The following is a 14,591-nucleotide window of genomic DNA, read 5'->3' on the forward strand; positions in this document are numbered from 1 at the left end:
TCTCAGCAGCGCCCGCTGCCCCCCTCACTCTGCTGGTGCCCTGCGGGTGCCCCTCCGAGCAGGGGAAGCGGCTTTACCCCCCCGCTTGCTGCTGGGGAGGGGCACAGAGTCCTGCAGGGAGGGGGGATCACCCTGTCCCCTCCCCTGGGGGACTCAGGGGCAGCTGGGGTCACCCCATTGGGGTGTCAGGGTCCCATGGCGCATCCCAGCCTGTCCTCACATCCCAGTTCAGCCCTCGCACCCCCTTCCCTCCCACCCCGCGGACACTGGCCCCATCAACAGCCAGGATGGGATCAGACTGCCCACGAAAACAGAACTACTTTATTTTTGCCCCAGAGGAGGGGGTGAGTTCAGCTCTGGGTCCTGTAGACAAGCAGCTCAGCCCCAGGGACAGGGTTGGCACCTGGGGGGGCGGCAGGCGGTGACAAGTGCCAAGGCCTGTGCGAGGCTCAGATGCCACCATCCCGGCCTGTGTTCATCCACAGCATCGTTCTGCCAGGTGTCACTGACCTGCAGCTCTCACCCCAACAACTCGTCACCCTCAGCCACGCTAGGAGCCACCAAGCCGGTTTCACGGACCGGGTGAGCGCCTCAAACCAGCAGCACCCCCCAGTTACAGACCAGGCTGAGTTCAGCTCCACGCAGGAGGCTTTTTGGAGGCAGAGAGGAGGGATCTGAGCAGAGACACCGTCCCAAAAAGCTGTGCCGGAAAGTGCCACTGTGTGGGGTGAACCCACTGTGGTGACACCCTACAGAGCCAGCGTGTCCTTGATGAGGCGGCGCATGGTGGTGGTGACCGAGGTGCCCAGGGAGTCCGTGATCTGGTAGGAGATCTTGTACAGGTAGGGCTGCACGTCCTTCAGGCTGGTGTCGAAGACGTTGTCCACCTCCGACTGGGTGGGCATCTTGGGCAGGTACTCATGGCGGTTCATCACCTCCACGATGTTGATGATCTTCTCGCAGAGCTTCTCGCCCACCTTCTCCCGGCAGATCTGCCGCTCCTGCTCGTTAGCCAGGTTCACCACGTTCACCTTGATGGTCCACAGCTCCCAGGGGATGCACTCGTCCGAGAAAGGCCAGCGTGACTTCTTCTTCTGGTAGAACTCCAGGGAGATCTGCCCCATGCCGTCGCTGCCAGAGCTGCGCAGCGCGTCCTGCCGAGAGAGCGCATGGCCAGGGCCTGACCTTCCTTGCTCAGGCGAGGACAGGACGCAGCCCCACGGTTTTTAAGCCCCCCACGGGGCTCCCTTACCTTGAACTCCCCCACGGCCTTGCGGAGGGCCCGGTCCAGCTCCTCGGAGGAGACGCGGACGTAGGCGAAGTCGATGAAGTCGCAGTCCACGTCCTGGGTGCCCACGGTGCCGATGGAGTAGGTGCCCTCCTTCTTGTAGTGGAACTTGCCGGTGCTGCGGTGCAGCAGGATGGTGTGGAGCACGGCCAGCATGGCCTCCTCCACCTGCCGGCCCTCCACCGACACCTCCAGCACCTCCGCACGGCAGTTCATGGCGGGGGTGGCACGACGGCAGGTCCTGCGGGTAAAGAAGGGTGTTGGGGAAGGGTTGTTTGTGCCCCTGCTTGGGCAACACCCCCGGGTCACGGCCCCTCTGCCAACCCCCTTTATTCCCCGTAGGGACCCTGGTGTCCCAGTGTGTGCCCTCCCACAGGGACCAGGGGTCCCGCTATGAGCCCCCCCACCTCGTAGGGGGCCAGGGGTCCGGTACTGACCCCCAATACCCCACAGGGACCAGGGGTCCGGTACTGACCCCCAATACCCCACAGGGACCAGGGGTCCGGTACTGACCCCCAATACCCCACAGGGATCAGGGGTCTGGCACTGACCCCCAATACCCCACAGGGACCAGGGGTCCCGGTACGGGCCCCCTCACGTCCCATTTCCCCCAGAGAGCCCGGGGATCCCCTCGGCCCCCAGCCACCCTCACCCTCACCCAGGGCCCCGTTCCGGCTCTCCCAGGTCCCGTTCCCACCTCACATTCTCCCGGGTCCCGTTCCCCCCCGGTTCGGCCGCACTCACCGCCCGGGCCCGACCATCTGATCAAGGGATGAGGGAAGTGGAGCAGTCCATCTGCGTAGGGGGGTTAGAACACACCATCATACTGAAGTGGCAGTGCCTCTTGCGGCAGTAGCCGTGTTTCCTCACTCTACACCTCTTTTAATTATTTCTGCGAACATCGGTGCCGTTTCCGACCGCGGTGCGGCCCCGATGGTGGAGTGTCCATTGCCGTTCCCGCTTTGACCCCCCCACACCGCCGCCCGCTTGGTTCGTTCCTGGGCGGGACGCCACAGAGCTGGGTCTCCGGCGGCGCAGAGCGGCTCACTTCCGCGGAGCGCGCCCGACCCCACAGCGCCCCCCTGGACTGGAGGCTCCGTGGCGGTTACTGAGCGGGGCTGGGGACCGGTGACCTCCGGTGACCCCCCCGCAGTGCCATGGCCCGGGGCGGCAAAAGGGGACACCGAGGGGACCGGTGACCTCCGGTGACGCCCCCGCAGTGCCATGGCCCGGGGCAGCAACAGGGAACACTGGGATGTACATGGGGACAGGGGACACAGGACTTGGGAGAGGGGCCATGGGGCCACAGGGACACCAATATGGGGACATATGGACAGACAGGACAGGGGGACATGGGGATTTGGGGCACAGGGACACAGAGGATACTGGAGAAAGGGACATGGAGACAGGGGGACATAGGGATGGATGGACATGGGGACAGAGGGACAATAGGATGTATGGACAGGTGGATATGGGGATGGGCGGACATGGGGACACTGGGATTTGGGGCACTGGCATCAGGCCACCCATGGTGCTGCGGTGACACACGTCCTGGTGTAAATAGCAGGGGGGCTGTGGCGGTGGCATGTCACCGGGCGCAGGGCTGGGCACATGCCGGGACACACGTCCCCGTCCCCGGGGCAGCCGGTGTGGCCGCGGCCAGCGCGGGGCTATTTTTACCTGGCACTGCTGGCACCAGCGTCCCCGTCCCTCCTGCAGCAGCCCCCAGCAAGGGGATGGGGACAGGGATGGGGACAAGGTGGGCAGAGGCCAGTCCTGCACCACGGGGAGGGGACAGGGACGCGTCCCCCCTCCAACCCAGCTGGTGGCCTCAGGGTGCCCCCCTGGTGGCTTCGGGGTGTGGGGTGGCACCGTCACTGAGGTTGGGACAGGCAGCGGCCGGGCTGTGGCACGGCCACCCCTGGCCCACAGCACGGCCATTCCTGCCCTCCAAAGGGGCAGAGCCACGCTGTCACCCCGTGTCCCCCGTCCCCCCCGCCTGAGGCTCTCCCGGACCCCCCGGAGCGACCCCCCAGCCGGGCCCCGCCGTGCGTCAGCACTGTCCCCATGGCGGGGGCGGGGGGGACAGAGGGGCCCTTGTTTTGTGGGCCCCCCCCAGCCCAGTGCCTCAATGTGGCCCTTGTTCGTCACCGGCCCTCAGTGTCCCCATTAACATTTGCTCCGGGGCCAGGCTGTCCCCAGCAGGAGGAAGGGGACAAGCTGGGGGACAGCGCCAACCCAACACGTCCCCCCCACGCACCAGGACCCCCACCCTGTCTGGGGACCCCAAACACTGTCCCCTGTGCCAGCGCTGGCCCTGCCGCTCGCCACGTCCCCAGGGCCACGGGGGGGGACCCAGTCACGCTTCCCGGTTATTTTAGGGACGATAAATCAGGCGGGCGACAGGTGCGGGGCCGCGGCAGCCGCCGCCGGGGGGGCAAGTGACGGTTCAAGGGCAGCGGCGTGGGCAACGTGCGGCTCCGGTGCCCCGGCTGTCCCCGCACCGGCTGTCCCCAGCCCTGGCGCTCTGCCCCCCCTTCCAAAATCACTGTATATTAAATATAGCTGATCTGACCTGGGGAGACACACGAGAGGAACGGCTCCTTTGGGTGGATCTCAATATACGTACAAGTTTATATACAGAAAATGGCCAAAAGAGGCAAAAAAGAGAAAATATAAAAGGGAGTGAGATGGGGCTGCGGGGACAAAGCCCCCTGCCCCCACCACGCTCCCCGCTCTGTACAGGATCCGGCCGCTCGCTATTTACAACGGGGGGGTTTTTTACAGGGGAGAAGGGGGCGCCGCGCCGGCGATGCCCCCGGGGGCAAAGGCACTGCAGGTGTTGTGTGTCTGCGTCCGGCGCCGCGAAGGCACGTGGGGACCTGGCTGTCCCCAAGGGGACACCCAGGCAGCTGAACGGGGGACCCAGGCATCCCTGGGGGGACCGAGGCGTCCCCAGACAACCCCGGGGGGTCAAGGTTGGCGGCAGCCCCCCCGCCGGGGGCTCAGAAGGGCAGCGTGTCCATGAAGATCTTATCGACGATGGGGGGCGGCGGCACCAGGTCCTCCAGCTTCAGGTAGAAGATGCGCTGGAGGCCCTGGGTGCAGAGGCTGCGCAGCTCGGGCAGTTTGCCCAGCAGCTTGGAGAGGCAGCCGGGGCGCCCCGGCTCGGCCCCCCCCGCGGCCACATGGTCCTTCAGACACCCCACGATGCGGTTCTGCAGCTCCTCCACCCGCTTCGGCTCCTTCAGCCCGTGGCGGTCTGAGATGGGGGGGACACGGAGCCGTGAGGCCAGTGTGATGGCCGCAGGGACGGGAAGGGGACAGCGGCAGGGCGGGGGGGGCTCACCTGTGATGATGACGAGGGCGGCGAGGCAGGAGAAGGAGGGGACGTCGACGCTCATGCGGTGCAGGCTGTGGGAGAACTCCAGGATGGAGTCGATCCAGTCGCCGAAGCCGCGCACGCACTGCAGGCGGTGCAGCACCACCCCGTTGCAGAAGATGAGTTTCCCTTCCTCGGGCTTGGAGCTGCGGGGACAACCACGTGTCACCCCCAAACCCCGGCACAGGGGTCCCCGCCGCACCGCGCCGTGCCGGGGCTCACCGGTAGGCCAGGCGGAGGATGAAGAGCTCGAGGAAGGCCGACTCCAGCAGCAGGTCCTGGTCCTCCTTGGGCAGCTCGGCGAAGCCCTGGATCTTCTGGGCCCACTTGCGGATGACGTCCATGGAGCCGGTGAGCAGGTCGTAAAACTGCTGCACGTCCATCGAGTCCTCCTTCTCGAACTGGCACGGCACCGACTCCTGGAACTGCCGCGGGGACGGGGTGAGGATCCAGCCCCAGCGCCGCCGCGGGGATGGCGTGGGGCGGTGGCACCGGCCCTACCTTGGAGTAGTCGAGCTTGGTGGCGCTGGGGACCGAGTCGATGTACGCCCGCACCAGGGAGGTGATGAGGCTGATGGGCGATGCGTCCGGCGGCTGTTTGGGCTTGGAGGGCAGGCGGCCCCGTCGCCCCTTCAGGCTGTCGGTCCGGACCACTGCGAGGGAAACGCAGTGAGCGCGTCTGGCCTCCGCTCGGCCGGGCTGCGGAGCGAGGGCACCCCCCAACTCCGGTGGGACCCCCAACCCCGGGAGGGGACGCCGGTACCTTCTTTGACCATGCCGACGGCCAGGCACTTCTGGAAGCGGCAGAACTGGCAGCGGTTCCTCCGCCGCTTGTCCACGGGACAGTCCTTGTTGGCCAGGCAGATGTACTTGGCGTTCTTCTGTACCGTGCGCTGCGGGCGGGGAAGGAACGGCCGCAGCTCAGCCCGCGGCACTGAACCCCAAACAAAAGCCCTTCTGTCCTCCTTTTCCTCCCGCTCCAGCCCGGCATCCGGCTCCGCATCCGCGGGGAGAACCACATCCCCGCCCTGCCCCTCCCCGGGGACCCGCAGCATCCTCCCGCTGCCACAAAGCATTGTGGGAACATCCCAGCGCTGGCTCCGGGGGGGCCGCCCTTACCTTGAAGAAGCCCTTGCAGCCCTCGCAGGTGCGCACGCCATAGTGCTGGCAGGAGGCGTTGTCCCCGCACACGGCGCAGCGGCCCTCGCCCGCCCCGGGGCTGCGCGCCTTGGTGGGGGCCAGCGGCGGCCCCTCCAGCAGCGGCGAGGCGGGGGGCAGGGGCAGCCCGGTGAAGCCCCCCGGGGAGCCCTGCGCCAGGGCGAAGGTGTCTGTGTCCAGCAGCCGCGGGTCCAGGTGGGGCGAGGGGCCTGGCTGTCCCTTCAGGGTCGCGGGGGACCCGCCGGGGCGCGGTGCCGGGGGGGCGAAGGCGAAGAAGGGGGGCTGCGGCCCACTGCCCTCGGCCGGTTCAACCCAAGGCCGCCCGCCCTCGTAGTTTGGTGGGGGCGAGTACGCCCCGAAGGAGCCATCCCAGCCTGGAACCTGGGGCGGCTGGAAGCCCGGCGTGGCGGGCGAGGGGACGGAGCATGGGCTGCCGTAACAGTCCGAGCCGCTGGAGGACAGGGTCTCATCCGGCTGCCCACCGAAGGCGCCGGGGTAGCAGCCGTACACCTGGAAGTCCTCCAGCTTGAAGGCGGTGGTGGGCTGCCCGCCGGCCGGCAGCTGGTACAGGAAGGCGTCGAACTCGCCGGCGTAGCCCTCCATGAAGGTGCTGAAGCTGGGCAGGGCGGGGGCGGCCGCCAGGTCCGCGCCGGCCACCTCCATGGGGAATCGGCCGCCCTCGGGGCTGAGCAGCTCGGCCGGGCAGCGCTCGCAGGGGCCGGTGCCCACCGTGCCGTACTGCGCCTGGATGCAGGGCATCTCTGTGGGGAGAGCGGGGTGTCAGCGGGGACCCCACCGCCGCGCCAAACACCCCACGACCCCACCGAGGATGGAGATGGAGCGAGAACCGCGGAGGCTTGGCCGGGGTCCCCCTCGCAGGCGGCGGGGCTGGAGCCGGATCCCCGGAGCTGCTGGCTGTCCGGCGGCGGCCGCTGCCACCCGCGGGAAAGGTCACGCCACAGCCAATGGGCGCAAAGGACATTCCCCAAAACGCTGGCTTAGCAAAGCCGCCGAAAGGGAAGGAGGGAGGAATGCGGGCGGTGGATTCCCGAGCCCCGGGCTGGCCGGGGAAAGCCAGAGCCAAGGCTGAACCAGGGCTCAACGGTCCGACTCCCCCATCCACCCATTCCGGAGCCTTCTGGAAAAGCAAACGCAGCCAGATCTGCTGGCTGCTGCGAGGAGAGGAGCCCACCCCCTATCCCTGCAGCCCCCGGCACTGCGGCACAGATCCGGCCCCACGCGGGACGTAACAGGAGTCCAGCTGAAAGCAAAGCCAAGAGTGACCCCAATGGCAAGATGATAATGTAATTCATCTCGCAGACCTTTAAAGGTCACGCCGCGCCTGGCCCCGGGCCGCCGCAGCTCGGGCACGGCACCGCAGCCAGCTCAGCCGCGGGCCCCCGGCTTCCCCCGGCCAAGTGCGGCAGCTCTCACCGGTGCCCAGAAAGCCGATACCCGCCCGGGGAGCTGGGTTTAAAAATACCCAGCATGGGTTCAGCCCTGGCACCCATGGCGCGGCACCAGCCCCCAGCCCAATCCCGGTGCCCCCGTGGGGTTTGTGCCCGTCTGGCGGGGACCAGGTGGGTTCAGAAGGGACGGTGACCCCCCAGCTGCCTCCTGTCCCCACATTGAGACACGAGGCCACGCTGGGGACACGGCAGGGGGACACCGGCAGCTTTCCTCGCCTGCATGCAAATCACGGCTGCAAATTGCCGGCTGGGCTATGCAAAGCCTCGACCCTTCCTGCAGCCCCAGTGCAGGGTTTGGCAGCAACGGGCAGCACACGGCGCAGTCACCGCTTCCTTATTCAAATGCTTTTGCCCTCACTCACTCTTTGGTGGCATTTGGGGTCCCTCTGCTATGAGCCCCCCAGGGACCGGGCACAGATTCCTGCAGCAGCCCCTGCGCTGCCCACGGCCTGAGCGCTAATTGCAGATTCCTCGTTTGGGAGCGCAGGCAGCTGCTCGTGCCCAGGCCTGGAGGCCACTGCCCGCGCGGGCTGGTGGCAGCCCCTGGCACCGGGCCTGGGCCGCGGGCGGGCGAGAGCAGCCGGCAGCGCCGGGGGGGGAAGGTAACGCTGCCCACCTCCCTGCCTGCACCTGCTGCCTCGCCATGCCGGAACGCAGCCGCTGCCAGGCCTGTGTGGGCAGCGGGGGGTTTGCCTGCACGGTGCTGCCTGCACGGCAATGTCCCCAGGGCTGCCTGCACGGTGCTGCCTGCTCCCGCTCCATGCCCGCTCTGCTCGGGGCTCCCAGGGTGATGCCCGGTTTTGGGGTGGCTCTGCCCCCCGCAGCCCGGGGCTCGGAACCCTCCCTGGCTGCAGCTGGAGCCGGGCAGGAGTCCCAGGACCGGGGACCAGCCCGGTCCCAGCCTCGCAGCCCTGCACGGCCACGGGCAGCCCCAGAAATGGCTCCCGGTCCCACACAGCTCCTCCCGGAGCCTCCGTCGGGCTCTCCCTGGGAGCCCCAGGATCGGGACCCCAAGCTCTGCTGCCCCCGCTCCATGTGCCGCGCCTCCCGGCTCTCCCCGGTGCTACCGGGTACCCCCGGGCCAGTCCGGCACAATCTCACCGCCCGGTCCCTTCCGGCGGGATCCCCGAATCTCCCCGGGGGCTCCGGGTCCCACCGGACTCGCGCGTGTCCTTGGAACGCGCAAGCCCCGGGATCCCCGCTGCCACCGGGACACCCGACCCCACGCACTTCAAACCGCGCCCACCGCACTGAGCCCCCAGTGCTACCGGGACACCCGACACGGCTCCTCCCGCTGCCGCCGAGACGTTCGATCCGGTTCTCCCTGGTGCCACCCGGACACCCGACCCTGTTCCCCGCCGGTGCCACCGGGACACCCGACACCAGGCACTTCGCAGGACGCCCGGCGCGACTCGCCTGTGCTAGCACCGGGACACCAACCCGGTTCTCCCGGATGCCGCCGGGACGCCCGATCCCATGCACTTTGCAGGACGCCCGCAACTCCGAGTCCCCCGTGACATCGGGACGCCCGACGCGGTTCTCCCCGGTGACATCGGGACGCCCGACCCGGAGTCCCCTGGTGCCACCGGGACACCCGACTCCACGCACTTTGCGGGACGCCCGCCGCCCTGAGCCCCGGTGCTACCGGGACACGCGACCCGGCTGCCCCCCAGTAACATCGGGACACCCGAACCGGCGTCCCCCGGTGCCACCGGGACACGTTTTGCAGGACGCCCGCCGCGACTCGTCTCCAGCACCATCGGGACACCCGCCCCGCTGTCCCCCGGGCCGCCCGACCCCGTGCACCTCCCGCTGCACGCACCCCCCATCCCCGGGACATCCCGTCCCCGGCGTCCCCCGCCCGGTCCCCGCAGCCCGGTGCCGCCCGTACCCGGGTGCCGGCGCGGCGGGGCTCCGGCTCCGGTTCCCGCTCCGCTGCCGCTGCCGCCGCCGCCGCGCGGGCTCCGCCGGGCTCCGGTCCCGTCACTACTTTCTCTTAAGCGCTCGGTGACGCGCGGGGCGGCGCGCGGGCCCGTGACGCACGGCGGCGCCGTAGAAGGAGCGGGGGGGGCGGTTCCGGCGGGGGCGCGGCCGTGACGCACGCGGGGTTCCATTGACGCAACCGCGGCGCCCGCGCTAAAAATACCCGCGCGGCTCCGGCTAAAAATAGAACGGGCGCCCCCCGGCCCCCCCCATCCCGGGGGCTCCCGGGGCCGCCGGCGGGGAAAGGGGGGAGACCCCGGGGCTGGAACGGTGTCCCCATTCTCCTGCTCGCTCGGTGCTGGGATCCCCGGTGTCCGCCCCGTTGCTTTTATCCCGGGTACCGTAATCCCCGGGTACCCCCTCGGTGCCGGTATCCCCGGTACCGTTATCTCCGACGGCTCCTTGGTGCCTTTATCCTCAGTGCCGTTATCCCCGGGTATCCCCTCGGTGCCGGTATCCCCGATGCCCTTATCTCCGGTGCCTCCTTGGTGCCTTTATCCCCAGTGCCGTTATCCCCGGCTATCCCCTCTATACCGCTATCCCCGGTACCGTTATCCCCGGTGTCCCCTCGGTATCGATATCCCCGGTGTCCCCTCGCTGCTGGTATCCAGGAGCTGACACCCCTCGGTGCCTCCACCCCCGGTGCCTCCTTGGTGCTGTTATCCCCGATGTCCCCTGGGTTCTGCCATCCCCGGTATCTTTTCGGTGCCGCCATCCCCGGTACTTCCATCCCCAGAGCCCACATCTTCTGTCGCCCCTCGGTTCTGCTATCCCCGGTGCCGTTATCCCCGGTGTCCCCTCGCTGCTGGTACCCAGGTGCTGACATCCCCTGGTGACTCCATTCCCGGTGCCCCCTCGGTGCTGCCATCCCCTAAGCCCCATCCTCGGTGCCCCCCCGGTGCCGGTATCTCCGGTGCTCAGCGTCCTCAGTGGCGATACCCGTGGTGTCCTCCCGCTCGGTGCCTGGGTGCGGGACCCCGCGTCCCCCCCGCCCCCGCCCCCGCCCCCGCTCCCGGTCCCGGCGGGGAGACCCTGGCCGGAGCGATGGAAAGAGCGGCGGCTGCTGGCGGGCGCCCAGCGCCGGGAACGGCGCCCGAGGCGGGAGCGATGAGCTCAGCCCGAGCGGCGAGAGATGGGCGGGGAGGGAGCCGGTACCCCCGGGAACCACCCGGTACCCCTCCGGTACCAACCCGGTACCCTCCCGTACCGCCCCAGTATCCCCTCGATACTACCCCCCCCTGGCCCCCGATATTTTCCCCCCGATACTCCCCCGGTACCCCCGGTACTACCCCTGTACCCGCTCCCGGGGCCGCATCGGGAATATTGGGGGACCCGTCCTGCCGTGTCCGGTCAATACCCGTGGCTTGGCAGCCCCATTAGTGCCACCCCCGTTAGTGCCACCCCCGTTAGTGTCACCAGCAACACCAGCCTTGGGCAATGTCCCCCCCAGCCCGCTAGGTCGTTAGTGCCACCCCCATTAGTGCCACCCCGTTAGTGTCACCAGCCCTTTGCGATGCCCCCAGCGATGCCTCCTCCCCACGTCAGTGTCACCAGCGATGCCACCAGCAATGCTCCCCACTCAGTGTCACTCCCGTTAGTGTCACCAGAAATGCCACCCTCGCCAGTGTCCCCCGTTAGTGCCACCAGTGATGCCAGCCTTGGCAATGACCCCCGTTGGTGTCACACCTCTGGAATGTCCCAGCGATGCCCCCCCTCGCTACAGCCACCGCCATTAGTGCCACCCCCGTTAGTGGCACTGAAGCAATGTCCCCCTCGTTAGTGTCATTCCATTAGTGCCACCCCAGCAATGTCTCCTCGTTAGTGCCACCCCATTAGTGACAGCCCAGCAATGTCCCCCTCGTTAGTGCCACCCCCATTAGTGCCCCCCATTAGTGCCACCCTCGTTAGTGCCACCCCAGCAACGTTCCCGTCCTTAGTGGCACCGTTATTAGTGTCCCCCATTAGTGCCACCCTCGTCAGTGTCACCCCAGCAATGTCCCCCTCGATAGTGCCACCTCCACTAGCACCACCCTTGTAGTGCCACCATTAGTGCCACTCCCATTAGTGCTATGCCAGCAGTGTCCTCTCGTTAGTGCCACCCTTAATAGTGCCCCCCAATTAGTGCCATCCCTATAAGTGCCACCCCCATTAGTGCCACCCCAGCAATGTCCCCCTCGTTAGTGCCACCCTTACTAGTGCCTCCCATTAAGCGCCACCCTCGTTAGTGCCACCCCAGCCATGTCCCCCCGGCCCGGGACCGGAGCGGACCGGCCCCAGGAGCCCGGGGGGACTCGGGGATACCGGGGGTGACGTCGCCGTCGCCTCCTCCCGCCGCCCGTTCCCTCGCTCTGGCCCCGGTTCCCGCCCGCCAGGCGGGGGCCCCGTGACGTCACAGCCGGCCGCTGACGTCCTCGGGATCCCGCGGCACCACCGGGGTCGCCCCCGCGGGGATCCCCCGGGCTCGACCGGGGCTCACCGGGGTCCCCGTCCCCGGTACCGGGGCAGCACCCCGTGCAAACGGGGGGCAAAGCGGGGGCGGCAGCCGGTGCCGGCCCCGTGCTGGGCTGGGGCAGCAGCCGGTGCAAGCGGGGGGGACAAGGCTGGTGCCAGCTCCGTACAGCCGGGAGCCCCCCGGACAGCGTCAGGCTGGGGGTCCTGGAGCTGTCGGGCGTTCTGGAGCTGTCAGGGGGTCCCAAAGCCACCGGGGTCACAGAGCATGGGGGCCACAGCCCTTTTGCACCCATGGCTCAGTGCAGCAGCAGCAGGAGAGGTGACACCAGCGGCAGGAGGTGACAGCAGCAGCCCCCGCAGCAGGGATTAGCTGTACCCCGGCTGGCTCCGGGGGAGGAAACCCGAACCCAGGCACCCCAGCAAGGCCACGGGGATATGTGGGGGGAGCCCCGGCTTGTGCTGGTGCCCCGGTGCCAGATCCACCCCAACACCCCGGGGAGGACACGGGGACACAGTGGCCATGTCTGTCCCTCCCCGCTGCCCCAGGGCCCGTAGGGTGGGCATGGGGGCTCGCAGGGCACCTACGGGTGGGGCGGTGGCTGCAGGGTGCCCACGGCCGGTCCTGGCTCCCTGTCCCGGGTCTAAATATGCCGGTAATGACAGGCTGCTCCGGGGCGTTCCCGCCGGCACTGCCCGGTGCCACGCGTGACCCCGGTGTCCGGCCGGCACCTCCCCAGCCCCGGGCACACGCAGCTCTAGGTCAGGGCTAAAAAAAGCTCCGCGTGGGGTGGCAGCTGCCGCGGGGGGGGTCCCGTGACGGCCGTGACGGGGACGGGGTGCCCCGAGCATGGCAGCGCGCGGGCGGGCACCGTGAGCCAGACCATAAATGTCCAAGCACGGAGCCGGCCTGGAACGGGGACAAGGCAGGAGAGCGGCAGGGAGCTGGCTGGGCCCCAGCGCACACGTGTCGGCACGTGGGGCACGTGTGCACACGCAGCCCCGCAGCACACGCGTGTGCACACGCAGCCCCGCAGCACACGCGTGTGCACACGCAGCCCCGCAGCACACGCGTGTGCACACGCAGCCCCGCAGCACACGCGTGTGCACACGCAGCCCCGCAGCACACATGTGTGCACACGCAGCCCCGGAGCACACATGTGTGCACACACAGCCCTGCAGCACATACGTGTGCACCTGCATCCCTGCAGCACACACGCGTGCACACGCAGCCCTGCAGCACACACGCGTGCACACGCAGCCCCACAGCACACACGTGTACACACACAGCCCTGCAGCGCACATATGCACACACAGCCCCGCAGCACACACGTGTGCACACACAACCCTGCAGCACACACGTGCACACACACAGCCCTGCAGCACACACGTGCACACACAGCCCTGCAGCACACACGTGTGCACACACAGCCCTGCAGCACACACGTGTGCACACACAGCCCCGCAGCACACACATGTGCACACACAGCCCTGCAGCACACACGTGTGCACACACAGCCCCGCAGCACACACATGTGCACACACAGCCCTGCAGCACACACGTGTGCACACACAGCCCCGCATCACACACGTGCACAAACAGCCCCACAGCACACACGTGTGCACACACAGCCCTGCAGCACACACGTGCACACACAGCCCTGCAGTGCACATACGTGTGCACCTGCATCCCTGCAGCACACACGCGTGCACACGCAGCCCTGCAGCACACACGCGTGCACACGCAGCCCTGCAGCACACACGCGTGCACACGCAGCCCTGCAGCACACACGTGTGCACACGCAGCCCTGCAGCACACACGTCACACACAGCCCTGCAGCACACACGTCACACACAGCCCTGCAGCGCACATACGTGTGCACCTGCAGCCCTGCAGCACACACGTGCGCACACACAGCCCTGCAGCACACACGTGCACACACGCAACCCTGCAGCACACACGTGCACACACGCAGCCCTGCAGCACACACGTGCACACACGCAGCCCTGCAGCACACACGTGCACACACGCAGCCCTGCAGCACACACGTGCGCACACGCAGCCCTGCAGCACACACGTGTGCACACACAGCCCCGCAGCACACACGTGCACACACAGCCCTGCAGCGCACACATGTGCACACACAGCCCTGCAGCGCACATACGTGTGCACCTGCATCACTGCAGCACACACGTGTGCACACGCAGCCCTGCAGCACACACGCGTGCACACGCAGCCCTGCAGCACACATGTGCACACACAGCCCCGCAGCACACATGTGTGCACACACAGCCCCACAGCACACACGTGTGTACACACAGCCCTGCAGCGCACACGTGCACACACAGCCCTGCAGCGCACATATGTGCACACACAGCCCTGCAGCGCACATACGTGTGCACCTGCATCCCTGCAGCACACACGTGTGCACACGCAGCCCTGCAGCACACACGTGTGCACACACAGCCCTGCAGTGCACATACGTGTGCATACACAGCCCTGCAGTGCATACATGTGTGCACACACAGCCCCACAGTGCGTACATGTGTGCACACAGAGCTCTAGTGCCCACATGTGTGCACATGCAGCCCTGTAGCACACACACATGTGTACATGCAGCTCCAGCACACACATGTGCACACAGAGCTCCTGCACACGCACAGCAGCACATACACGTGTGCACACACAGCCCTGTAGCACATACATGTGTGCACACAGAGCTCTAGCACACGTGTGCACACACAGACCCACAGCACACATGTGTGCAGAGCTCTAGCACACGTGTGCACACACAGTCCTGCAGCACACACACGTGTGCACACAGAGTTCTAGCACATGTGTGCACACACAGACCTGCAGCAC

At 67.8% G+C, this 14,591-nt stretch overlaps 2 protein-coding genes across 2 annotated transcripts; both read right to left on the bottom strand.

Annotated features, from left to right (window-relative positions):
• Nucleotides 1-299: 299 nt before the first annotated feature.
• ATG101 (autophagy related 101) lies at nt 300-2,117 on the bottom strand. Its single transcript, XM_065858861.2, has 3 exons — nt 2,033-2,117; nt 1,253-1,529; nt 300-1,154 (listed from the first exon to the last, which is right to left on the bottom strand). The coding sequence occupies exons 1-3, from the start codon at nt 2,047-2,049 to the stop codon at nt 750-752; spliced, it is 699 nt and encodes a 232-aa protein (XP_065714933.2). The 5' UTR covers nt 2,050-2,117; the 3' UTR covers nt 300-749.
• Nucleotides 2,118-3,892: 1,775 nt separating this feature from the next.
• Nucleotides 3,893-9,273, bottom strand: NR4A1 (nuclear receptor subfamily 4 group A member 1). The gene is made up of 7 exons (XM_065858843.2): nt 9,189-9,273; nt 5,790-6,589; nt 5,434-5,563; nt 5,172-5,323; nt 4,893-5,095; nt 4,638-4,816; nt 3,893-4,550 (listed from the first exon to the last, which is right to left on the bottom strand). Exons 2-7 carry the CDS (start codon nt 6,585-6,587, stop codon nt 4,294-4,296), a joined length of 1,719 nt encoding a protein of 572 aa, XP_065714915.2. The 5' UTR covers nt 6,588-6,589; nt 9,189-9,273; the 3' UTR covers nt 3,893-4,293.
• Between the last annotated feature and the right edge of the window lie 5,318 nt (nt 9,274-14,591).

Source organism: Patagioenas fasciata, chromosome 28, assembly GCF_037038585.1.
Source record: "Patagioenas fasciata isolate bPatFas1 chromosome 28, bPatFas1.hap1, whole genome shotgun sequence".
Taxonomy (NCBI): domain Eukaryota; kingdom Metazoa; phylum Chordata; class Aves; order Columbiformes; family Columbidae; genus Patagioenas; species Patagioenas fasciata.

Excerpts from the sequence above, each read along its gene's own strand:
- NR4A1 (XM_065858843.2), bottom strand. The coding sequence starts at position 6,587 with ATGCCCTGCATCCAGGCGCAGTACGGCACGGTGGGCACCGGCCCCTGC. Across the intron at positions 4,817-4,892 it reads ATCCTCCGCCTGGCCTACCG|CTCCAAGCCCGAGGAAGGGA; the intron begins GTGAGCCCCGGC and ends TTGTCCCCGCAG. Across the intron at positions 4,551-4,637 it reads CGCCCTCGTCATCATCACAG|ACCGCCACGGGCTGAAGGAG; the intron begins GTGAGCCCCCCC and ends CCCCCATCTCAG.
- ATG101 (XM_065858861.2), bottom strand. Across the intron at positions 1,155-1,252 it reads AGGCCGTGGGGGAGTTCAAG|GACGCGCTGCGCAGCTCTGG; the intron begins GTAAGGGAGCCC and ends CTCTCTCGGCAG.